Raw genomic sequence first — 26977 nt, 5'->3', positions numbered from 1 at the left:
TTCAAAGTTTGTTTGTAATCTTAAACATGATTGGCTTAATGTAGGTGGCTTCGTCCAATCATATCACAGCTTTTACTCCATCACTTGTTTTGAGAAGCTGAAACACATGGTGAAACTCGTCGAAGGAAGAGAGGGACTCCTTTAAATAATTACCATGGTTAGTAATACATTACTTGAAGCATGAAATATATCACATAATTGGTAACATCAAATTCTGTAGGGCTGTGTGATGAAATGCCAAAGTTATATATTTCTTTAAATAAAGGTCACTGGTGATTGTTTTGGAGATCACACTAGTCTGCTTCAACATTTTCAGATTTTAGTTGCATGAAAAAAATTGGCGAGTTACAGATATCATTAAATTTGTACCTTTAGGTAATAGACGAAGTAGTTGATATGTAACGAAATAAGGGAATTTGAAAACTTGTCTCGCCCGCTCGTTAGTAAGGTAAAGGTTTGGTTAGTTTACTTTTGTTTTGTTTGACTAATAAATATTAATATCAATATCATACGTTTGCCTGAATCACACTAAGAATAGGGGGGGGGGAACATTTCACGAAACAATATTGGGTGAAATGAATTTTCACATTTATGTGACAGACATAGGATATATGATCAACACTCAACAGCCATTGATGTACTTTTGGCATTAGACTAATAAAGAAATGAACACCTACATGATCCGGTGTCACTAATTGCCGAACAAACCGATAAAAGCCGAACAAACCAACAAATCCTAAACAAGGACAGTTTTTGCTCAAATGCACACTTCTATATATATATGGTTGCATTATTTGAAATATTTTCTTAAAAATGTGTGATTTCCATGTAATATGATCAAAGAGAAGTTACGTTATTATCCTCTGCAAAATTACCAACCACAGCTACGATTCGTCCAGCCTGCCGTCTATGATCACTGGTGGTATGGATCAAACTACACTCTTTTAAGTTTCTTACTATTGTGATATTAGTGTAATAGACTACATATAGTTGAATTATTTCAACTATTTACTTTAAAATGTGTGATTTTCATGTAATTTGACCAAAGATAAGTTATGTTTCAGCCTCTGCAATATGACTGACCACAGCTACAAATACCGTAACAAATTAGCATATGGTCGCATTACTTGAACTATTTTCTTTAAAAGGTGTGATTTTCATGTAATTTGATCAAAGAGAAATTACGTTTTTATCCTCTGCAAAATTACTGACGACAGCTACGATTCGTCCAGCCCGTCCTCAATGATGATTGGTGGTATGGATCAAACTTCACTCTATTAAGTTTCTTACTATTGTTTTATACAATAAACCTTCATTAATTGATTAACCATTGTCACATTTAGTCTTCGGACATTTAGTCTTCTGGACATTTAGTCTTCGAATATTTAGTCTTCGAATATTTAGTCTTCGGACATTTAGTCTTCGGACATTTAGTCTTTGGACATTTAGCCTTCTGGACATTTAGTCTTCTGACAATTGGTCTTCCTTTGAAAAATAACTGTGGTCTTCGGGCATTTAGTCCTCATCTTCAAGTTATAATAGGATAATCAGCTTAAAATATCTGTGTTAAAAAAAAAAAAAATTGACATTCATACTTACTTTCGGTATACTTTCGGTAATTTTGTCTGTTAATGACATGGCTGAAGTCGGCTTCCGCACGTTCCAAGTTGTCCTTGGTTCTGTACTGCTTCTGGCAGGGTGTTGTGGTGGCTGTAGGGGTATCCTGGTATCGGTGGATGGTCTGGTAACCCATCCAGCCATTTGTCCAGCTTTCTCTTGAAAGACTCCGGGCTAGTATCTGCCTGGTCCCGGAGATCTCTTGGGAGGCAGTTGAACAAACGAGGTCCATTGTGAGTGAAAGAGTTGTGTTTTATTGTCTTCACTCTTTGTATGGAGCCTACAGTACCCTTTATGCAGCATAGTCTTCCCTTTCTCGGATGGTAGTTTGCCACTATTCCCACATTAGGTACTCTGCCCTCCAGGATTTTCCACACATAGATGATTATATAGCGTTCCCTTCTCCTCTGCAGAGAGTACAGTTTTAACTGGCTCAGTCTATCCCAGTAGTTTAGGTGCTGTACTCCCTGAATTTTTACAGTGAAGGAACGCTGGATAGCCTCTAGGTTGGCTATTTCTTTATTTTGTATGGGGACCATAGCTGGCAGCAGTACTCGAGCCTTGGGACTACCAGACACTTCCATAGGGTCTTTAGGCATTGCCCATCTCTAGAGTTAAAAGTTCTAAGCACCCACCCACTCAAGTTTCTTCCTGCTTCTATTATTTTATTTATGTGGTGTGAGAAAGTTGCATCGTCGCTCATGAATACCCCAAGGTCTTTGACATGCTCTTTTTCTGTGATGAGCTGGTTGTTGTACTTGTAGTTTGTGGAGTTTTTAAGGTCTTCATTTCTCCCATAGCGTACAAGTTCAAATTTCTCACCATTCAATGCCATGTTGTTTGATGCTGCCCAAATTTGTATTTCATTGAGGTCCTTTTGCGTATTTTCTGCATCTTCTGGGCATGTTATCTGCCTTTTCAGCCTGGTGTCATCGGCAAAGGAGGACGCTTCAGTATACTTTAGTTTCTCGTCAATATCTCCTACATGTATAATGAAGAGGAGTGGCCCTAGCACTGACCCTTGTGGTACACCGCTTTTTACTCTACTGGGCTCAGACAGTTCTCCTTGGACAGATACTTGTTGAGTTCTGCCTGTTAGAAAACTATGCAACCATCCTCCAAGTGAGCCCATTATTCCGAGATTTTGTAGCTTATGTAGGAGAATGCTGTGATCTACCTTGTCAAAAGCCTTGGCGAAATCAAGGTAGATCACATCAGCATTCCAGCCATCCTGTGTGCTTTCAAGGATCCTCTCATGGTGTTCGAGTAACTGGGACAGACACGAACGACCCTGCCTGAAACCGTGCTGTCCATCGTTGAAGGCTTCCTTTGTTTCCAGGAACTTCACCATCCTCTTTCTTATGATTTTTTCCGCATAGTTTTACTAGGTGAGAAGTTAAGGCTACTGGTCTGTATTTGCTTGCCTGGCCTCTACTTCCTCCCTTATGTATGGGTGTGATGATGGAGGTCTTCAGCATAGTAGGAACTGTGCCAGATTTTACTGATACACATGTATAGACAATTCTTTATTATTTATAGACACATATAATATACATTATTTACAATACAATGTAATATAATCGTTCAAGAATGATTGAAATTTATGTATAGATAATTCTTTACTATGTATAGACACATTATATACATTATTTTCAATACAATGTAATATAATCATTCACTTTAATAAGTTTACAATTATGTAAGACGAGTAGAATTACTGGTATTTGTCAACGTTCTAGCACAGATATCATCATGAGAAACACAGTTTATTGAAATTTTTAGTTCATGATCGCAGACTTCTTCCAACACGACAAAGGAAATCATTGACATTTGATATGCCATTGCGATGCTGCTTGCACAAGTATTTAAGTTTATTCTGAAGTTGGACATATTTACGCTTAACTCGTTTCTTTGTTTACTTAAAATTTAGAACACTGAAATGCCATTATTATTTATTGAGCACCAACATAACTACTTTGGTTATTTTTATTTATACTTTATTTACTTTTATTTATTTATTTATGAATGAATGAACAAAAAAAATCCTTTTGGTGCCAAATAAGTCGCTTAATGCACGAAACCTGTTTGTTTATTATCTAACTATACCTTTGCATTTATGTATTCTATTTGTTATTTACATTATTATAGTTTTCATTTATTTATTTTTTATTTTTATGATTTTTTCTCGCATCCGACCTAGATATGGACCAAAAGGTCTCCTGTCGGCATGCTCCACCTTTGTTTGTAATCTCGCAACAATTATCGAACATGAGGTCTGAGTGCGCCTAGATGCGCGAGACTGGGCTTAACTTGATGGAAGGGTTTTCCCCTCTCCCGTTGTAAAGGCAATTTTAACAAACCACATGGGCTATGCCAATCGTACAGGGAGAGTTATACGGGACATAATCCTGCCAGAGCGAGATTCCTCAAGAAGGGGGAATTGTCTCGGGTAGCAGTACTTTTGGTAATTTCGGTGTGGTGTAGCACGTCAATCAGAGCTAGAGATTAGGGTAAATGACAGGGCATAATCGATATGATGAGCAATCGAGCATTGATGTTCTCCATTCAGAATCTATCCTATCTCTGCGGATAAAAACGTAACTTCTCTTTGATCATATTATATGGAAATTACACCTTTTAAAGAAAATAATTCAACTATATGCAGTCTATTACACTAAAAATACAATAGTATTTCTTAATAGAGTGAAGTTTGATCCATATCACCCAGGCACAGATCCAGGATTGTTATTGGGGGGGGGGGGCGATAAGCAATAACCGATACTTGAAACACGTTGAGAAACACCCCCAAGAATATAACAAATCATAAATTCAAACTTGCCAAAGGTTATAGGTGTTGATGTACTTGGTGTATTACGCAAAAAATATTTGTTCCCTTTTTGCGCTTCCTGCAACAAACTGGTTATACAAAAAAGCATCAGTTTATCCTCGAAGCACCAGTTCGTTACGCAAGAGTTGCACCAGTACCCAAGGGACATCTCGCCGAGTTCTTGGAACGTAGTTTGCGGAATATCTTGGCATTTGTGATGGTACCACTGTGAAAGCTACAATGGGATTTGAATATAATTGGTGCATTATCCCAGTCCATTCTGTGGTCTTCTTGGTTGGCATGATGGAACATGGCGAAGTTGACTTGCTTGTAGAATTCAGAGGGTCCTCCTCATAGCAAATTGTAGTTGTGATCGGTAATTTTGCAGAGGATAAAAACGTAACTTCTCTTTGATCATATTACATGGAAATCACACATTTTAAAGAAAATAGTTCAAATAGTGCAACCATATATATATAGAAGTGTGCATTTGAGCAAAAACCGTCTCTGTTTGGGTTTTGTTGGTTTGTTTGGCTTTTATCGGTTTGTTCGGCAATTAGTGAGACCCCACATAGCCCTAACTGCAAATTTTGGTAGAAAAATAAGTGGGTGGCTTCTACAAACCTTCAAAACCCGAGCACCAGAGCACCTGTTACCCCTATGGAAGACCCTCGAGGTGTCAAAGATGGAATATGCCTGCCGGCTATGGTCGCCTCGTAAGATCAATGAGATCCAAGAGCTGGAACAGGTTCAAAGTGTTTGTCAGGAGGATTGACAGACTCAAACAACTACTGAGAGAGGCTGAGAAACATCCAATTATACTCTCTCCAAAGACGCAGAGAGCGTTACATCATTATACATGCCTGGAAGACACTTGATGGCACTGCACTGAACCTATTGCCAGGGGACTTGCGGAAACCATTCAAAACGTCCCCGGGTCAAGTACCCAAACATCCCTGTTCTGCAATGTACTTGTCTGTTCACGATCAAAATAATTGATAAACCATATGTAATCTGTAATTAAGGAGACTACAACTCTCCCAAAACATGAAAATAAGAAATGTTTGCGGCCCATAGTAAGTCTGGCGCATGCACTCAAAGGATATCCAGTGAAGAATCCCCCTAAAACTTGGTGCACATTAATAGCATAGGGCATACATCATGGAGAAACTGTGTGGAAACATACAGGTTAGCGGATACCAACAGGTATACGTACACTGTGAAGACATGGCGAGCCAACAGCAACAAAACGTGGGCATGCAGTGTCAGGAACAGACCATCTGGTGCAAACCGTCAGTTCTGCAGAAAGGCAACATGTTCACAAGAGGGTTCCAGCCCCACATCCACCCAGGAGAACTTGGCGCAGGGGTAACAACAAAGATTCGGAGCAAAGTGAAACCCAAGGCCACAGAAACAATATTCACACCTGCAGCTGAAATCATGAAAGACGTACTGTTGCAGGAAGTCTGAGATGTGCCTATGCCTGCCCAGTCGAAACCATAGAATCTTGCCAGAGCTGCAAACCGACACCGCCAGAAACTTCGACTGGATGAACCGACCACCCTCGACTTTGAAATTGACAGCAATTTCGTGAAGGACAGTTTCTTGCGAAAGGACGTTAGTTGGGGAAGAAAGACATTTGATATTTGTATCAGACATGATGGTTGAGTTGCTGTCAAATGCAAAGACATCATACTTGGATGGCGCATTTAAACTCGTGAAGGAGCCATTTTCACAGTTATTTGCAATTTATGCTTTTGTCCGCAGTGATGATAACATCAAGCAAGTTCCCCTTGCATTAGTGTTGATGTCCGGAAAGAGGAAGGAGGACTACAAAAAAGTGCTGAAAGCCTTTAAGTGAATGTGCGGAACTGTTCGAGTGGAAAAAGTCGTGCTTGACTTTGAGTGCGCTGTGTGGGAGGCTATCCCTCTTGTCCTGGATAACGTATGCGTTATGGGATGTGCCTATCACTGGACCCAGTGCCTATGGAGGAAAGTACAGGAACTTGGACATTAGCCTGCATATCACAATGACAACCACACTCACAAACTGTTGCGACAATTCGTTGCCCTTCCCTACCTGCACGTGGATCACATTCCCACAATTTTTGACAGTCTCTCATGGAAGGCAACCACACCCAGCTTGGCCAAATTTGCAGAGTACATCCGGAACACGTGGATTGAGGGCTCATTTTGGACACTGAGAACTTGGTCCATCTTCAACGAAGCCCTAAGGACCAACAACGATGTCGAAGGATTTTACGGGATGCTGAGTTGCCATGCCAAGGGGGGCAAATCTGCCCTAAGCTCATTCATCTTCTTCAAGAACAGGCAGATTTGATCAAACTCCAAGTCCTTCTTCTTTCAGAAAACAAACTGAAACGCCGACAATGTAAGATACAGACAGGCCCAGGGACAGCTTTTTGAACTGTGGGACGACTACATCTCCGGGAACAAGACCGCCAAGGAATTGATCAAAAGATGTTCACACATTAGGGCGCCGACTTTGGACTTACTTGAATTAATGAACCGACAAACAGCGACATTGAAGAATGGCTGGTTGCACTCCTCCAAGTTTGGTGTGCTTTAATGTAAAGACCCATTAATTGTAAACTTGCATATTTGTTTAGTAATATGTGTGAAAGTATTTGTAAAAATAAAAAATAAAATCGTATGGCTGATAACTTGTATATAATCAACATTTGTACATTTCCAAATGACTTCGTATCATGTTACCACATTAGTTTTTTAGACATAATAATCCATATAAGTTGTAATCTTGCTTATTAATTTTGCATGGCATATCGATTTCTCTTCTTTATTGCACCTTGGATTTGGCGCATTACAAGTCTTTGAATATTATGAATACTGTTACTTTTGTTAGTATATTTATGAAAATCACACATTTTGAAGAAAATGGGTCAAATAATGCAACCATATGCTAATTTTTTATATAAAATTGTGCATTTGGGCAAAAACCATCCTTGGTCAGGTTTAGTCGGTTTTGGTTGGTAATTAGAGATTCCTTATTAGAAATGATAAAGATCATTCCTTAGAATTGTCAAAACCAGATCACTAGAAAATGGAACTGAAGGGATACTGGCTTGCCAGTAGAGTCATTGACCACTGGAATGCACTTCCAACGTGTGTAGTGACTGTCCTCAATAGCCTCAATTAAAAACACAGTATGACAGACACGAAGGAAGGAATTACAGACTGGCTAAAATTCCCAGAGGTGGGGATCATGATAAGACTATTTATTTCTTGGTTTCTTTAAAAGCTGAGATAAGCTGAAGTGGACAGGATCATGCCAGAATGGACAGAATCAGAGACCAAATGGTAGTAGATAGGTTGATTTTCATGCAAGTATACCCTCAGAGTATCATAATTGTGATTGTAACGAGGGGGTGTAATTTTTGCTGAAAATGGTCTAGTGAGGTGGGGAGACAGCTAGACCATGGTATATACAACACATTAAGCATCAGCTTAAGGGAAGCTCGCTGACTGAGCGGGTTAGGGCGTCGTTACTTGCGGCGAAGGTCGAGGTGAGGGCGGTTCGAATCCTGCCACCAGCGAAGTTGAACTAAGGGCATGGTTCATTAAATTCCACGCTACAAAGCCCTCTGTGAGGGGCACCGTCCTAGCCTCCCAACAGGGAGGAATATGTGACGTTAAACCATATCATATCATCAAGCATCGGCTTGGTTCTATTGCAGTATTAAGCAAACATTTGTCATTTCTTTCTTTTTATATTTGAAAGATATTTTTTCTGTGGAATGGTTATGTTAGGATAGGTGAAAAAGCTAACATGTTTCATGTTTGATGTGTGTTTCTGTGATTCAGGAATTTTACCAAATCTTCCATAGGTGCTAATAATCAAAGGGTGATCAATACGATGTGTTCATTCTACTGTAATTGTGTTTTAACCCATTAACCCCAGTGTAACCAGCCAGTAACTATAGAACCATCACCTGCCAAGTTGTCATATAATCGTCACACATAAGACACTGAACACCTACATTGCCCCATCTTAGCTACATGCTGAGATGAACATCTCCTGAAATGACTTATTAATCTGGTGTCTGTAGCCAGTTTCCTGGGAGCTGTGGATCTCCTGCTTGAAAAATGGGGGGAATGATTGATTTATTGTGAGCAGATTTTGATGGAACTTTTTGAGTGGTGGAATATGCCCCAAGTAAGACAGTGGTGAATTTCAGTGGCGATCCAAATCACAGTCTATAATTATTGGTTTATTTAATTAAATGACGTGCATTGATGAAAGTTAGCATTTTTTATTTTTTTTTTATTTATTTGTTTATTTATTTTATTTATTTATTTATTTATTTTTTCAGCCCCAGTTGTATGTGCTCTTTGAGCACGCAGCAGGTTATGGCCTCTTTCGAGTCAAGGAGTTTGAGGAGGTGGGAGCTTTCCTACCACAAGTGGAAGCTTCCGTGTTGGATGCTTCCAAGTTCCAACAGGTGGTCCAGTTAGTGGGTTTCAAACCCTTCATATCTGCAGCCTCAGCATTGGAGAATATGAATGCCGTTACAGAAGGTAGGAAATAGTATATTTAGATAATATTTCTTTAATTTCTTAGATTTGATTTTCAAGATTTCTCCTCCTCCTCCTCCTCCTTTCAGCATGGTGGGATGCTCACTGGTTGAGTGGCTTAGTACATCACTGCTTTGGCCAGCAATCAGGAGTGGAGATAGTTTGAGACTGTATAGTGGCAAGAGGGTTCATATTAATTTTAAGGCATACTACATTAAATTTCCTTGCTTCAAAGCAGTATTTTGTTAGGAGGCACCATCCCAACCCTCTGAGAAGAGGAGTTCATAGCATTCTAGGATGGAGTTTGTAAAACTTTTGGAGGTTGTGGGTTGGAACTGAATTGTTTTGATAAGTTGGTTTCTATTTACTTTTGTGCATTCTGGTTGTTTTGCTGTGTTGTAGTTAATGTATGCCCTTTGGTGGGGATGTATAATTTTTCCACAAGTTCTGTGGTGATCTTATTAGGAAGTAGTCAGAGGGTAGATTGTAAACAATTTGCAATGTTACCTGTGGATGGAATGAGGATGAACACTTTATACTTGGGGAAGTCCCATGTTGGATATGTAGGGAAGTTTACTTTAGTTAAGTATATTCAGATTGGGAAGTTGGCCAAGGACTTTGAGAAGTAATAAGGAGTAATGAGGACATTTTCTTAAATTTTGTTTGTCATCAAGTCTTGTTTTCCACATGATATGCAATGGCAAAGACTAATTATGTGCATCTCTTTTCAGGCATTGTTACAAATGACCTTCAGGCATTCCTTAACACTAATGTACCACAGACGGGTAAGAAGAAGGATATTCAGTTGGGTGTGGTTGATTCCAAACTGGCTACATCGATTGCAGAAGCCACTGGATTTTCTGTCACGCATGTAGGAGTTGTGCCAGAGGTATGTTTGGGATGAATGCTTTGGTATCAGAATATGGGTTTGTTAACCCATATAGCATTGCTCAGTATTAATTCACATTTGCATACACACAATTATGAATACATGCATGTGACCAAATAGGACCATTAACCCATCCCTCACCCATCCTAACCCATTTATTGCCCCTTTTATCTTAGTTTCTTGAAGGGTCATTACTGTCCCCTGTCCACTGCTCAGGTCAGAAGCAATGCAGCTAGACACATCACCTCCACAGCAGGACCGGACAGCTAAAGATGGTTTACCCTTGATGCTTCATTACATGGCAACCTTCCCCCCTTACCCACTCTTGAATTTACAGAGTAGATATTAAGAAATCCCTTCAGGCTGCATCAATTTGTGATCCATTTAAAACCAATGAATGGTATATACATTATGAACAACAAGAGACCCAAAACCAAGCCCTAGGGAACTCCACTAGAAACACTCCCATTTTGGATTTTACACTATTCATGGTCAGCCGTTGCTTTCTATCACAGATTCAAGCTCAAATCCATTTAAACACTTTTCCTCCTATGCCATTGGCTTTGACTTTATTTAGTAGTGTCAGGGGTGTCACTTTGTCAAACGCTTTGTTAAAGTCAAGGTAATAACTCGTAACTATCATTGTTTGTCACTTTCTCCTGATATCTCCACTCTTCAATGTCTCCTTACATTGAACATATCCCTGAAATATTCTTCCTGTCTTTCCCTTATTGCTTTCATTCCCATTAGTTTATTTTTGTCAGCACCCCATACCTTTCATAACATCTTTTATATTTTCAAAAATCTCCATCAAAAACTTCTCCCACCTTCCATCTGCTTTTCTCTTAGCTTCCCTCACCTTGCCACTTTCCACAATGTTCTTCTGTATTTCATATGCTCGCATCTTTCTTCTATCTTCACCTCTTCATCTCATCATTCCCTGCTTCTCCTGTTCCCATTCGTCCTCCTGAACCCACATACAGCATTTGCACAACTCCATGAAACATACCCATAAACCTCTACCCTTGTTTCTTGCTTGTTTTATGCTACCTGACTTTAATAGTGTGTAAAGAATGCTTTCTTCTGTTGTAGTCCATTGTGTTATTAATGACGAAGTCTTACTATTCTTTCAGATTGTCCGTGGAATTCGGTTGCACCTAACACAGTTTGTCAAGGGTCTTACTTCGAAATCTATGAAGCAGACGGAGTTGGGTCTAGGACACTCATATTCTCGGGGTAAAGTCAAGTTTAATGTCCACAGAGCAGACAACATGATTATCCAGAGTATTGCACTCATTGATCAACTAGACAAGGATATTAACACATTTGCTATGAGGATTAGGTAAGACTGATGGTCCTTTCCATATTTGGGTTGCAATAGTTGTAACAGGGGTCTTACTAACTTATTGTTGTTGAATAGCCATTACCTCCAGGAGGTGAAAAGATAAGAGGGAGGGTGGAGGGAAGTGGAGTGTATTCAGGGATGGAATGTGTGGGAATGATTTTATGCCTTTTTCTTTTTAGCTACCTCCCTTGAAATGGGGAAAAAGCCTTGGTATATGTATGTATGTATGTCTAATATTTGTAGCGTGCAGTAAGTGTCATTGAAGTGTCTTATGTTCAGCAGTTAATTGTTGCAGAGTTACACTAATAGCTGCCTCCAAGCAATTTATAAGAACCACCCATTACTATGCCTCCACTGCTTGGTTCTCAACAATCAGCAGTACATACATACGTATACCAAGGACTCTTTCCCGCTTACCAGGGAGGTAGCCAAAGTTTAAGGCACAATTCCATTCCCACTCATTTCATCTCATCTCCACCCATTCCAATCCCTCCCTCTCATCATGGTTCCTCATGGATAACAGGTCATCCCTGCACCTCATCCAGAAGCAATGCAAGACCCAGCACATCCACAGCAAGGCAGCTTCATTTAATCAGCAACCCCCCTGCAATACAAACAATACAAATAACTTACAAACTTTACTGAATGAAGTACTGGGAGTAATGGAGTGCAACCACCCCAATTTGACACCTACATTCAGAAACCAAAATTGTACCCATAGAACACCACATGAAAATTATATGTATGTGATTCTTAGTCAGAGCCCATACACCACACAGTTCACACACCTATCACACTACATCCCAAAAGCACTAACTGTATCAACAGGACTACAAAAAATCGCACCAGCAGCATACCTGTACCACACAAAAACATGTACACACACGGATAACTAAACAAGCCCTTCAGGACGGCCACCAAACACAATACACCAACAACATAAGCCCCACAGAAGGAGAAAAATATCTAGTAAGAACCTTACTGTCATGATGACACTCAGGGCACCAACAATTATTGAAATGGTACCAACACAGAATAGGCCTTGCCATGGATGCAACCACCACACAGAGGATACAACTGATTGAAAAATCTTGGTTCTGGTCATGAGATAGTCACCTGCATCTGTTGGTTGTTAATAGGTTTTTAAAATGGATGATATGGTTTAACGTCACACACTCCCCCCTATCGGGAGGCTAGGATGGTGCCCCTCACACAGGGCTTTGTAGCGTGGAATTCAGTGAACCATGCCCTTGGTTCAACTTCACTGGTGGCAGGATTCGAACCGCCCTCACCTCGACCTTCACCGCAAGTAACGATGCCCTAACCCGCTCAGCCAGCAAGCTTCCAATAAATGGAAGGCAGGGAAATTATTCTTTCTTATGACCATCTTGTAGGACCACCATAAGCAGGTACCAGCCATTGGTCCCTAAGTATATGTTTGTATTATTGGAACACTGAAGAAGATGGGTTTTACCTGATACAGAAGTGTTTTAGTTTTGTGGTAGCTAAGATAATTAGGTGAAGGATGGTATTAGGTTGGTTTGAGGAGATTGCAAGCCTTGGTATATAGACATATGCTTTGACTAAGCCATCCCATTTTTAAGGAGGAAAAGTAATTTTGATGCATACCAAGGGCTTTTGTCCCCTTATAAAAGAGGTAGCTAAAGTCAAAGGCATAAATCTACTCCCACCCATTTCATCCCCACATACTCCACTCCCATTCACCACCCCTCCCTCCCTCTTTTTTTTGGCGGCTCCTGGGTGATGGGTCATCCCTACATCTCGCCTACTGTCATGGGTCAGATACAATGCAGCAAGACACAGCACATCCACAGAAAGGCCACTTCATTTAATTGGTGACCCCCTCCCCATCCCATCATGCAGAAAAAGAGAAGACCAGGAGAAACCCTTAAACCCATTAAACTCCGATGACAAGATGTCTTGTCATTTGGTCAAATAAAACAAAAAATCATAATAAAACAAGGAGGAGGACTGACGACGTCATATTTTTCTGGTGCTGTTTGATCATCAAACATTTTGTTGTTTTATTATGATTTTTTGTTTTATTTGACCAAATGACAAGACATCTTGTCATCGGAGTTGAATGGGTTAAGTTGTGTCAAAATTTCATTCACACACACTCCCCATCCCCTATCCTCTACCTTCCATGCATCACAGCAATATCCATACACAACCAATCTCCACTCGCTTCTATCTTCTACCTTCCTCAACAGATATTCCCCTCTTCCCCAACACTCCTTTCACCCCATCCATCCATCTTATCCTTGGTCTCCCCCCTCATATTCACCTCCTTCCACCTCTGCCTTCCACACTTCTTTTAGTAACCATTCTTCACTCATTCTTTCCATGTGTCCAGACCATCCTAATACTCTTTCATCAACCCAATCTCCCAGCACCTTTTCCACCCCTGCTCTCCTTGCCTCTGGTTCTCACCCTATCCAGCCTAGTAACCCCTACCGTACTTCTTAGACATTTTATCTCAACATGTTTAAACTCGTCCTCTCTTATATTCCATGTTTCTGCCCCATACACTGTTGGCACAATCACCTCCTCATACAATATCTTAGCATCCATTCCCATATGTCTATTTCTTGTTACACATTTTAATCCCCCAAGGCATTTACTTGCTTCTCTCAATCTACATTCTACCTCCACTCCTCCCCTCCCTGTCACATTTGCCCCCAAGTATCTAAGCTATCCACTTCCTCCAGTCTCTTTCTCTTAATACTCACTTCCAGTTTGCTGCCATTCTCTCCCCATGTACATCTCATCACCCAACTTTGATATATAATGATGATTATTACCTCAGATTTTCCTGACTGGAAATCCACTCTCCCACAGTGGATGACAACAGTTCTCAGGCATTTCTGTTGGTCTTCCAGTGAATGATTATAATTGTTGCCTTGAGTTTCAAAACCTGGAAACTTGCAGCTCCACAGTGGCTGGCAGTGGTCATTGGGTCCTTCCATGGGTCTCTGGGAATGAATTTTGGACTTATTTGTGTTGTACTAGTATGGGAATGTATTTAAGGTGCCAGTTGTCAGCATCATGTAAGAAATACAGTTATAATTGATTAGGGAGATATTAACTCTAGTATGGAGACTGAATATCGGTCCCACAAGGCTGCATCCCCTGGTAGAGGGGAGGGGTTTGGTGGGTTTTAAAAATGGACTTCTTCATAGTCCTCTTCCAGTAGCCCATCTTCAAAACTTCATTCTTAATGTTTCGGGGGTTGTAGTTGATGAGAAGTAGATAACTCCAGACATGGGATATTTGCTGTAGATAGGAAAAAGATTATATATTTGGACTAATTGCATTGCATAGATTTTTATAATTGGATTTTATTGTTCCAGAGAATGGTACTCATATCACTTCCCAGAGTTGGTCAAGATTGTGCCGGACAACTACCACTATGCCATGTCTGCAAACTTCATCAAGAACCGGAACTCCCTGACAGAAGAGTCGCTTCCAAAGCTGGAGGAGATCACAATGGACTCTGCCAAGGCTCAGGCCATCCTTGATGCAGCTAGGATGTCAATGGGTAAATAGTGCCGCTTTATTGGTTCAAAGAAATTATGAGGGAAAGATGTAATGGGTACAGTATTTCTTGTCGTTAGATGCCCCTGGCCATTGAACAGTCCCTTGTTTACTAAAAGGCCTTTTTCCCATGTAAAGAGGTGAGGAGGGGTGGCCATGCTTTCCAAAAACCTATTTATTGCCCCTCCCATCTTAGCCCCTATGGATGAAGGGTCTTGTGTCCCTACTGTTAAGTCAGAAGCAGTGAAGTTAGACACAGCACCTACACAGCAAAGCCCAACAGCTGGAGTAGGCTTGTGACCACAGATTTATTATGTTATGGGGACCACTCACTCAAGAAATATACAAAGCAGACATTAAGAAGTCCCTTCAGGCTGCATCATAACTTCATCCATTCACAATTACTCTCCATTTACACCTATTCCTTGCCATCTCCTTTCCCTGTCTTCCACACTTTGCTAGTCTTGATTCACCCATTCTTTCCATATGCCCAAACTATCCAAGCATTCTTTGTTCCACCCCATTGGCCAACTCTCCTTCCTTTATGCCTCATCTCCACATTTCTCATCTATCCATGTAATATCCCCCCAATACTTATTAAATAGTGTTTAGACTTCTTTTCTGCCTCGTATTCCAAGTCTGCTCCATACAATGATGTGGGAACAATATCTCCTCCATACAGTCATCTTTGCATTAATCCCCATTTCTCTCTCTCTCTCTCTTCTCTCTCTCTCTCTCTCTCTCTCTCTCTCTCTCTCTCTCTCTCTCTCTCTCTCTCTCTCTCTCTCTCTCTCTCTCTCTCTCTCTCTCTCTCTCTCTCTCTCTCTCTCTCTCTCTCTCTCTCTCTCTTTCTCTCTCTCTCTCTCTTTTCTCTTCTCTTCTCTTCTCTTCTCTCTTCTCTCTCTCTTCTCTTCTCTCTCTCTTCTCTTCTCTTCTCTCTCTCTCTCTCTCTCTCTCTCTCTCTCTCTCTCTCTCTCTCTCTCTCTCTCTCTCTCTCTCTCTCTCATATCTACATGCTTACTGTACTCTATAATTCCCAGCTACATATGACCTGAAATACTTAAAGTTCTCCATGTTCTCCAGCTTCTTAACCTTTCGCCTCCAACTCACCAGTGGGGGTTAGCTATAATTGTTATTTTCATGTATTTTTTTTTTTTTTTTTTTTTTTTTTTTTTTTTTATTATTTTTTTTTATTTTTTTTTTTTGTCATGGTTTCCATTCACAAAACTTGCTTTATTGTCACCCTTCACCAGGCCAGACAATTTAGTGAATGACAGCAACAACAGCCACTTGCATATGTATACCCTAGGGCCCCTCCCCCCTTGTATAAGGGGTGACCAAGTCAAGCTTATTTCACTTAAACATATTGGGGAGAAGGAGAGAGAGAAAGATACCCCCTGTGTCAGAATTACATATGGGTGAGGTTAAGGTGGGACTTTACCAGGGATGAGTTATGTCACCTTGGCTGTTCAATGTATACATGGATGGGGTGGTGTGAGAGGTAAATACAAAAGTAATGGGCCGGGGATTGGAGATGGTTAAAGAAAATGTAGAAAAGTTTTAGATAAGCCAGTTGTTATTTGTTGACAACACTGCACTTGCAGCAGGATCAGAGGAGGGATTAAGGAAGTTAATGATCAAGTTTGGAGGGTGTGTAAAAGAAAGTTGAAGATAAATGCAGGTAATGTAAGGTGATGAGGTGTACATGGGGAGAGGATGGTAGCAAATTAGAAGTGAGTATTAAGGGAGGGAAACTGGAGGAAGTGGACAGCTTTAGATACTTGGGTGCAAATGTGGCAGGAAAGGGAAGAGTGGAGGTAGAGATTGAGAGAAGCAAGTAGATGCCTTGAGTGATTAAAAAGTGTAATGAGAAATAGACATTTGGGAATGGATGCTAAGAGATTGTATGAAGGAGTGATTGTGTTGACAGCACTATATGGGGCAGAAACATGGAACATAAAAGAGGAAGAGGTTAAGTGTGTTTGAGATGAACTGCTTGAGAAGTATGGTAGGGGTTACTAGGCTGGATAGAGTTAGAAATGAGGAGGTGAGGAGGATAGCAAGGGTGGAAAGGGAGTTAATGAAAGTATTGGGATGATTTGGATTTGTGGAAAGAATGAGTGAAGAGAGATTTGTAAGAGTTGGAAGGCAGAGGAGGAAGAAGTGAACATGAAAGGACAACCAAGGATGAAATGGATGTATGGATGGAGTAAAAGGGGCATTGGGAAAGAGGGGAATGTCTGTTGAGGAAGGAAGGGAGAAGACAGAAGATAAGGGTGAGTGGAGAATGGTTGTGTATGGATGATGCTGTGATGCATGGAAAGGAGTGGGTGGGGGGTGGGGTGGTGAGAGTGTGTTAATGATATTTGACACAGCTTGAACAGATTTCTCCCCATCTCTTTTTCTGCATGATTAAATAAAGTGGCCTTGCTATGAATGTGCTGTGCCTACATTGCTTCTAACCCAGTTCAGTGGGCAAGATGCAGGGATGACCCATCATCCAGGATGAGCCAAGATAAGAGGGAGGGATGGGTGGTGAATGGGAGTGGAGTATGTGGGGATGAAAAGGGTGGGAGTGGATTTGCCTTTGACTTTGGCTACTTCCCTTTTAAGGGGGAATAAGCTGTTGGTATATGTATATGTATGTAGTTGTTTACAGGCTACCCCCCGTGTAGGGGGAAAAAGCCTTTGGTATATGTATGTATGTAGTTGTTTACTATTTCATTGCATTACATAATAAGCTGTTGATTACTTTTGCAGGAATGGACATTTCAATCATCGATTTGCTGAATATTGAGCGTTTTGCCAAGAGGGTGATTGGCTTAGCAGAATACAGAAAGAAGTTGGCCGAGTACCTTAAGGAGAGAATGAACAACGTAGCACCAAACCTGGCCACCCTCATTGGGGAGGTGGTCGGGGCTCGCCTTATCTCCCATGCTGGTTCTTTGACCAACTTGGCCAAGTACCCAGCCTCTACAGTCCAGATTTTAGGGGCGGAAAAGGCTCTCTTCAGAGCCCTTAAGACACGAGGAAATACTCCCAAGTACGGGCTTATCTTCCACTCCACCTTCATCAGCCGTGCAGCAGCAAAGAACAAGGGACGTATATCTCGTTACCTGGCCAACAAGTGCTCTATTGCTTCCAGGATTGACTGTTTCACAGGTAATGTTTATTATTATTATTTTATATTATTAGGACTATATGATCCATTGGCTTTTGAAAATTTTCCTTTGCTGAAAATTGGAGTATTGTGTATGGATGATCCTGTAATATGCATGGAAGGGAGTGGGTGGGGATGGGGGTTGAGGGAATATATGTGAATGATATTTTGACGCAGATCAAAGGGATTTCTCTCCATCTCTTTTTCTACATGAGGGGACATAGGAGGGATTGCTGTAGATGTGCTGTGTCCTGCTACATTGCGTCTGACCCAGGGCAGTGGGTGAGATGCAGGGATGACCCTTCACCTAGGAGGAGCCAACACCCTTTCCACCTTCACTCCCCTCACCTCTTTTCTCACTCTATCCAGCCTAGTAACCCCTACCATACTAATCCTTTATTTCTTTGCTTTTTATTCATACTCCAGCTCCTCTTTTTTACTTGTTTTCATACATATACCAATGGCTTTTTCCTTCCTTACAAGGGAGGTAGCCAAAGTCAAAGGCATAATCCACTCCTACCCATTTCATCTCCATGTACTCCACTCACATTCACCACCTTTGGCTCCTGGATGACAGGTCATCCCTGTATCTCTCCCACTGCTCTGGGTCAGAATCAATGTAGCAAGGCTGCTTCATTTAATTGGTGACCCCTCACCATTCCTGCATGCAGAAAAAGAGAAGACAGAGAAATCCCTTCAGGTTGCATCAAAATATCAGAGCTGGGCACGTTTCTCAGTGTATTCCACTTTAGCTGGCCGCAGTTAGCATTTCCAAACTATTAAAACTTAAGTGACAGTAGGCCACATACTATACCAAAAAATTTCGTAGGCCACATACTATACTGGCAACTATATTGCTTTGATAGTTTGGGAGTGCTAACCGCAGCCAAACTAAAGTGGAACTCACCGAGGAACCCACCCAGCTCGGCAAAATATTATTCACACATACTCCCTCACTCCTCCTATCCACCATTCACTCCCATGCATCACAGCATCATCCATACACAACCATTCTCCACTCACCCCTATCTTCTGTATTCTCCCTTCAACATACATTACCTTTTTCCCAATGCCCCTTTTACCTCAAACATCCATCTCATCCTTCCCTTCTCCACCTCAACTTTCCACACCTCTTTTACTAATCTTTCTTCACCCATTGTTCCCACGTATTCAAACCATCCCAATATTCTTTCATCAACCCAACTTCCTTTCCACCCTCTCTCTCGTCCTCATCTTGTTTCTCACTATCCAACCTAGTAACCCCTACCATACTTCTCGGACATTTCATCTCGCACATTTAAACATTCCTTGCTTATGTTCCATTTTTCTGCCCCATGCAGTGCTGTCAGCACGATCACTGATACATATAATCTCCTTTTTGCATCCATTCCGAAATGTCTATTACTCATGTACTTGTTGAAATTAATAGAAACATAGTCTTTAATTTTGTCTTAAATCCATCTTTAATATTTCCAGAAAATCCCACTGCCATATATGGTGAAAAACTGCGTGAGCAAGTGGAGGACCGTCTCAAATTTTACGAGACGGGTGACATCCCTCGGAAAAATGTTGAAGTGATGAGTGAAGCTGTGAAGGCACATATGGAAGAAGTTGCCAAAGAAGAAAAGAGGAGTAAGAAAAGGAAAGCGAGTGAAACTGACATCGTGGGTGTTAATGGTAAGATACTCAATGTTGCCCTAGGCAAACATTTTATATCAAAGGTGATAAATGTACAGGGTGGGTCATCATTCAGCTCTTTACCACTTGAGCCATTTTTGTACAATGTTGTGTATGTAGTTATGTGTCATGCTGCAATACTTTTGATCCTGGGCAACAAGCGAGATGCAGGAATGACCCGTCATCCAGGAGGAGCCATGTTTCTGCCCCATGCAGTGCTGTCAGCACTATCACTTCTTCATACAATCTTCACTTAGCATCCATTCACAAGTGTCTATTTCTCATTACACTTTTTAATCCCCCAAGGCATTTACTTGCTTCTCTTAATCTACATTCTACCTCCACCTCCATTCCTCCCTTTCCCAAGTGTCTATTTCTCATTACACCTTTTAATCCCCCAAGGCATTTACTTGCTTCTCTTAATCTACATTCTACCTCCACCTCCATTCCTCCCTTTCCCACCACATTCCCTCCCAAGTGTCTAAAACTATTCAGTTCCTCCAGTCTCTCTTCCTAAATATGCACTTCCAGGTCAGCTGCCACCTTCCCCTTGTGCATATCATCACCCACATTTATCTTCAACTTCTTCTTTTGCACACCTTCCCAAATGCTGTCACTAATTTCCTTAATCCCTTCTCTGGTCCTGCTATAAGTGCAGTGTTGTAAGATAACAACTGGCTTATCTCCCACTTTTCTCCATTTTCTTTAAACATCTCCAATCCATGATGCACTACCTTTAGCACCACCCCATCCATGTATGAACAGCCAAGGCAACATAACACATCCCTGGGAAGGTCCCAGCTTTACCTCAAACTACTCGCTCTCCATTTCTGAATTTCGGATTCTAACACAAGCTCTACTACTCTTGTAAAAACTCTTGACTGCTCTTAAAAGTTTTCCACCTATCCCATGTATCTGCAATACCTCCCACAGTGCCTTCCTGTCTACAGCCTTTCCTAAATCCATAAAGGCCCAAAAAATATCCTTACCTTTCCTAATGCTTTCTCACATATGTCTTACCACAAAAATCTGATCCATGCAACCCCTACCTGTCCTAAACCCACACCATTCCTCTCCTAATCCTCTCAATCAAGACCTTTCCATAAGCCTACCCAACTACACTTAACAAATTGATCCCTCTGAAACTACTACACTCACACTTGTCCCCGTTTCCCTTGTAAAGTGGAACTATACAGGCACTCCTCCAGTCCATCAGCACTCTACCCTCTCTTAAACAAACATTAAATAACCTCTTTTTTTTTTATTTGCTTAATTTCCTAGTGCCTTTTTCCTCGTTGCTCATTTCTTTATCCATACATTTTTGTAATTTTCACTATTTGCCAGTTTTGCTGTTTTTTATAGTATTGCTATCATTTGAGACCTTAGTTTGATTTCTTCTTCTTCTTCTTCTTCGTCTTCTTTTTTAGAGTATTGTGCCAGACTATGTACTTCTATTTCTTTGTCCATTACTTGTCCCTCCTCTTGTATCTCTTTCTGAATTTCTTTTGCAATTTATTTCTCTTCTTTTTCTCTCTGGTATTTAGGTACATTATGTTTTTCTTTAATGTCTAATCCATGTAAACCATACATGTCCTAAATCCACATTGTTCCTCATCAATTATTCCCTCTGTTCCTCTCCTAATCCTCTCAATCAAAACCCTTCCATAAGCCTTCCCAACTACACTCAACAAACTGATCCCTCAGAAATTACTACACTCACACTTGTCCTCTTTTCCCATGTAAAATGGAACTATACAGCCAGTCTTCCAGTCTTCCAGCACTCTACCCTCTTTGTATTCGTAAATGTCGTTAAAATGTTAGCAACCTTGTATGTTTCAAAAATATACATATATGTATATGTATATATATTCTGTAATGAATTCTATTGAATTATTTCAATTAGTTGTACTTACATATAGTAAGGGCTTTTCCCCGTACAAGGGAGGTAGCCAAAGTCAAAAGGCATAAATCCACTCCCACCCATTTCATTCCCCACATATTCTACTCCCATTCACCACCCCTCCTTCACTCTTTTCTTGGCTCCTCCTGGATGAAGGTCATCCCCTGCATCTCGCCCACTGTCCTGGGTCAGAAGCAATGCAGCAAGACTCAGCACATCCACAGCAAGGCCATTTCATTGAATCTGTGACCCCCCTCTCCATCCCCTCATGCAGAAAAAGAGAAGATAGAGAGAAATCCCTTCAACCTGCATCAAAATATTCACACACTCCCTAAACCCCCATCCCCCATCCACTCCCTTCCATGCATCACAGCATCATCCATACAGTTGTAATGGGTAAACAGTTTTGTGTGGCTCTCATGACAACACGTGTTACCTTCAAGGTATCCCCAGTTTGACATGCCTGGTTTAGTGTTGTTGTGTGTGGCAAAGGTCAGGAGTGGATGCAGTTGAAGTCCTGTCATCAGCAAAAAGCTTGTAGCAAGGGCACACTCCATTAAATTTCACACTTCAAAAGAAGTTATTGGCCTAACCCTCTTTGTGAGAGGGAGTTTGTGATGTTAAACTGGATCAAGTATTTAATTAGGTCTGCCACCATGGGGTATTTCAAAGTTTTGTTGGATTAGGATTAATCAAACGAGTTCATGATTTGATTTTTGTGCACAGGTGATACAGTTACCAATGGTGAAGATTCAGAAGAACCGCCAAAGAAGAAGAAGAAAAAGAAGAAGAAGGCTTCAGAAGAAGAGGAGGCCGAGCCAGAGCCAGAGCCGATGGCAGTTGAGGTACCAGAGCCTGTTGAAGAGGCTCCAGCTGAGGAGCCAGAACAGGTAAAGTACCTTTATTTAGCTTTGTCGTAACATCTTCAATGTTTGCGACTTCTTAGACTTTTGTTTTTACAGTTTTACTGATGTTGATTAGCAGCTCCCAAACTGATTATTCTATCTGTATACGAACAGCTTCTTCCCCTGAATAAGGGAGATAGCCAGCCAAGGCATTCACCCATCCCATGCCCATCCATTACCCATGTTTCACATTCATCTTAGCTCCTTGTGGATGAAGGGTTATCACTGTCTTCTGCCCACTGCCTGGGTCAGAAGCAATGTAGCAATATAAAGCACATCCACAGTAAGGCCAACTGCTTCATTTACATAGTGGCCCTCTTGTGTGGAAATAGATGAGGATAATCCCTTCAACCTGCATCAATTTATTGTCCATTCACAATCATTTTCCACTCTCACCTATCTCTGGTGGTAGGGACATACATATGACAAAGGCTTTCTCCCCTTTAGAAAAGAGGTAGAACCCCCCCCCCCCACCATCACCAAATACTACACTCCCATTCACCCCCCCCCCTCTCTCCCTCTTATCTTGGCTCCTCCTGGATGACAGGTCATCTCTGCATCCCGCCCACTGCCCTGGGTCAGAAACAGTGCAGTAAGACACTGCACATCCACAGCAAAGCCACTTCATTGAATTGGTGACACCCCCCCCCCCCCCTGCAGAAAAGAAGACAAGGATATTCCCTTATGGCTGCGTCAATTTATTATTCACTCATCCCTCCCCCATCCCTCACCCCCTCCTGTACATGCATCACAGCATCATCCATACACAGCCTTTTTCATTCACCCCTGTCTTCTGTCTTCTCCCATCCTTCCTCAACAGACATTCCCCTCTTTCCCAGTGTCCCTTTTACCCATCTCTTTTATCCATCTCGTCCTTGGTCGCCCCCACCTTCCACCTCTGCCTTCCATACCTCTTTTAATAATCTTTCTTCAATCTTTCCATGTATGCTGAAACCATCCCAATACTCTTTCATCAACCCTATCTCTCAGTTCCCTTTCCCACCCTGTTCTTCTCACTTCATTTCTCACTCTATCCAGCCAAGGACACCCCAATCGTACTTGCTTTGCTTAATCTGCAATTTACCTTAACCTCCATTCCTCCTTTTCCATTAGAACTAATTTTATATTTTTGGTGAAAGGTAAATTGAGAGTGGAGAATAGGTAGAGAAGGAGGAAAAGGGCAGAAGGTAGGGAGGTACTTAGAGTGAACTGCTTAAATTATAAAGAAAAGGAGGAGTATAAGAAGCTGAGAGAGGAGTGGGAGGGAGTGAAGGATAGAGTAGAACTAGGAGTGGAGGAAGAATGGGGATGGTTCAAGGAGGGAGTCATAAGGTGTGCAGAGATAGTGTGTGGAACAAGGATGGGAGGAAATAGAAGGAAGGGTAGTGAGTGGTGGGATGAGGAAACAAAGAAGGGTGTAGAAGAGAAGAAGCAGGCTTTCATGGATTGGTTACAAATTAGGACGAGGGAATCATATAAGAGATACAAAGTAAGGAGAAGTAAAGCATAAGATAAAGGAGGCAAAGATGAGATCAGATATGAAATTGGGTAAGAGTATGACAGAATTTTTTTAAAGTAATAAAAAATGTTTTGGGAAGAAATTAAGAGAGGAAGAGAAGGCGAATCAAGTAAGAGAAGAAAAGGTAAAAGGTGCAGATGGAGAGATGGTAATGGAAGAGAAGGCAGTAAGAGGAAGGTGGGCAGAGTATCACAAGGAGTTGCTAAATGTGAAGGAGGATAGGGAGGGAGAGGTAGTTGCAGTGGGAAGCACTAAAAAAATGACTGCGATGAGTGAGGAAAATCGAGGAGAAATAAGGAAGGATGAAGTGAAGGCAGCTGTTAAGATAATGAGAGCAGGTAAGGCACCTGGGTTGGATGGATGCCATGTAGAATATCTGAAAAAAGGAGGTACAGTGATGGTGGACTGGCTGGTGAAGTTATTTAATGTTTGTTTAAGAGAGGGTAGAGTGCCGGAGGACTGGAGAAGTGCCTTTATAGTTCCACTTTACAAGGGAAAGGGGGACAAGTGTGAGTGTAGTAGTTTCAGAGGGATCAGCTTAAGTGTAGTTGGGAAGGCTTATGGGAGGATCTTGATTGAGAGGATTAGGAGAGGAAAAGAGGGAGTAATTGGTGAGGAACAGTGTGGGTTTAGGACACGTGGGGGTTGTGTAGATCAGATTTTTGTGGTAAGACAGCTATGTTAGAAAGCTTTAGGAAAAGGTAAGTATGTATTTTGGGCTTTTATGGATCTGGAAAAGGCTTATGACAGGGTAGAGAGGAAAGCAGTTTGGGAGGTATCACAGATATATGGGATAGGAAGAAAGCTTTTAAGAGCAGTCAAGAGTTTTTATGAGAGTAGTAGAGCTTGTGTTAGGATTAGAAATGGAGAGAGTGCGTGGTTTGAAGTAAAGGTGGGACTTCGTCAGGGATGTCTTATGTTGCCCTGGCTGTTCAATTTATACATGAATGGGGAGGTGTGAGAGGTGAATGCTAGGATAGTGGGTCAGGGATTGGAGATGGTTAAAGAAAATGGAGAAAAGTTAGATAAGCCAGTTGTTGCTTGCTGACCACACTGCACTTGTAGCAGGATCAGAGGAGGGATTAAGGAAGTTAGTGACAGAGTTTGGGAAGGTGTCCAAAAGAAGGAAGTTGTAGATAAATGTGGATAAAAGTAAGGTGATAAGATGTACAAGCGGAGAAAGTGGCAGCAGACTGGAAGTGAGTATTAAGGGAGAGAGACTGGAGGAAGTGGATAGTTTTAAATACTTTGGTGTGAATGTGGCAGGAAAGGGAGGAGTAAGGGTGGAGGTAGAGTGTAGACTGAGAGAAGGAAGTAAATGCCTAGAGGGATTAAAAAGTGTAATGAGAAAGACATTTAGGAATGGATGCTAAGAGGAGATTGTATGAAGGAATGATTGTACTGACAGCACTGTACGGGACAGAAACATGGAACATAAGAGAGTAAGAGAGGAGTTTGAATGTGTTTGTGATGAAATGCCTGAGAAGTATGATAAGGGTTACTAGCTAGAGTGAGAAATGAGGAGGTTAGGAGGAGAGCAGGGGTGGAAAGGGAGTTGGGAGATAGGGTTGATGACAGTATTGGGATGGTTTGGACACATGGAAAGAATGAGCGAAGAAAGATTAGTAAAAGAGGTATGGAAGGCAGAGGTGGAAGAACCTGAGATGGGCAACCTAGGATGAGATGGATGGATGGGGTGAAAGGGGCATTAGGAAAGAAGAGAATGTTGAGTGAGGATGGGAGAGGACAGAAGAGGGTGAATGGATGATGCTGTGATGCATTAGGGGGGAGTGGGTGGTGAGGGAGTATGTATGATAAATATTGACACAGCCCAAGGGGATTTCTCCCCATCTTCTCCTTTTCTACATGAGGAGATGGAGAAGGGGGGTCATCGAATTAATGAAGCAGCCTTGCTGTGGATGTGCTGTGTCTTGTGACACTGCTTCTGATCCAAGGCAGTGGACAAGGTGCAGGGATGACCCGTCATCCAGGAGGTGCCAAGATAGGGAGGGTAGAGGGGAGTGGAGTATATAGGGGATGGTATGGGTGGGAGTGGTTCTGTGCTTTTGTTTTTTGACTACGTCCCTTGTAAGGGGGAAAAAGCCTTTGGTATATGTATGTATGTACACTTTTTGCTAATCTTTCACCATTCAAAAGAAAAAAAAAATATATATGTATATATATACTTTTTTTTCAGGATGTTCAAGAAAGTGGCGAGAAAAAGAAAAAGAAGAAAAAGAAGAAAGGTGGTATGGAAGATGCTGGTTCACCAGTAGTCAATGGTGGAGAAGAGGAAGCTATGGTGGTAGCAGAACCAGAGCCAGAGCCAGAAGCTGCTGTTGCTGAGGTGCCAGAAGGTGGCAAGAAGAAGAAGAAAAAGAAGAAGAAGGGAGGCGTGGAAGACGAAGCACCTGCAGGTGTCAATGGGGATCAAGTGGAGGTTGAAGCAGTTCCTGAACCAGAACCTGAAGCTTCTGCTGCTGCTGCTGAGGAGCCAGAAGGTGGCAAGAAGAAGAAGAAAAAGAAGAAGAAGGGAGGTGCGGAAGAAGAGGCTTTGTCAGGTGTCAATGGTGATGCAGTGGAAGCTGAGCCAGTTCCTGAACCAGAACCAGAAGCAGAAGCTGCTCCTACTGAGGAAAACCCTGAAAGTGCCAAGAAGAAAAAGAAAAAGAAGAAGAAGCAACCAGTTGAGGAAGCAGAATAATTATTTTCATCTTTTTCCCCCCTTCATTAGTGAATGCTGTAGCATATGCAGACTGCTCAGAATGTGACTGGAGAATGACGTGCATCATTAATGACATTTTTAGAAGTGGTAATAGTCATATTTACATCTATTCAGCTTTTGCTTCAGTTTTGAGTCTACTTCTGCAACAATTATGCAATCCAGAAGTAAATGATGTGACATACTAGATACCTTGTACAGTATTACAGTGAATACAGTATGATTATGTCTACTGGGAAAGTGACCCTTTGTCAAGGATTTTTAATTATGCAAAGTGTAAACTTAATACAATGTACCTAGCATA

The 26977-nt window shown here is 41.5% G+C and overlaps 1 protein-coding gene across 1 annotated transcript; it reads left to right on the top strand.

Annotated features, from left to right (window-relative positions):
* Nop56 (Nop56 ribonucleoprotein) lies at positions 1-26977 on the top strand. The gene is made up of 9 exons (XM_076197261.1): positions 1-157; positions 8797-9001; positions 9730-9887; positions 11021-11229; positions 14607-14794; positions 17551-17952; positions 19427-19627; positions 22254-22417; positions 26149-26977. The coding sequence occupies exons 1-9, from the start codon at positions 155-157 to the stop codon at positions 26653-26655; spliced, it is 2037 nt and encodes a 678-aa protein (XP_076053376.1). The 5' UTR covers positions 1-154; the 3' UTR covers positions 26656-26977.

This window comes from Oratosquilla oratoria, chromosome 13, assembly GCF_046742065.1.
Source record: "Oratosquilla oratoria isolate Oo_2021 chromosome 13, ASM4674206v1, whole genome shotgun sequence".
Taxonomy (NCBI): Eukaryota; Metazoa; Arthropoda; class Malacostraca; order Stomatopoda; family Squillidae; genus Oratosquilla; species Oratosquilla oratoria.
Note: the sequence above shows the minus strand (reverse complement) of the source record. Positions and strands in the feature narration are given on the sequence as shown.

Bases quoted from the DNA above. Each gene is read 5' to 3' on its own strand.
- Nop56 (XM_076197261.1), top strand. The intron at 9,002-9,729 runs GTAGGAAATAGT...ATCTCTTTTCAG, and splicing joins TATGAATGCCGTTACAGAAG to GCATTGTTACAAATGACCTT. The intron at 9,888-11,020 runs GTATGTTTGGGA...CTATTCTTTCAG, and splicing joins ATGTAGGAGTTGTGCCAGAG to ATTGTCCGTGGAATTCGGTT.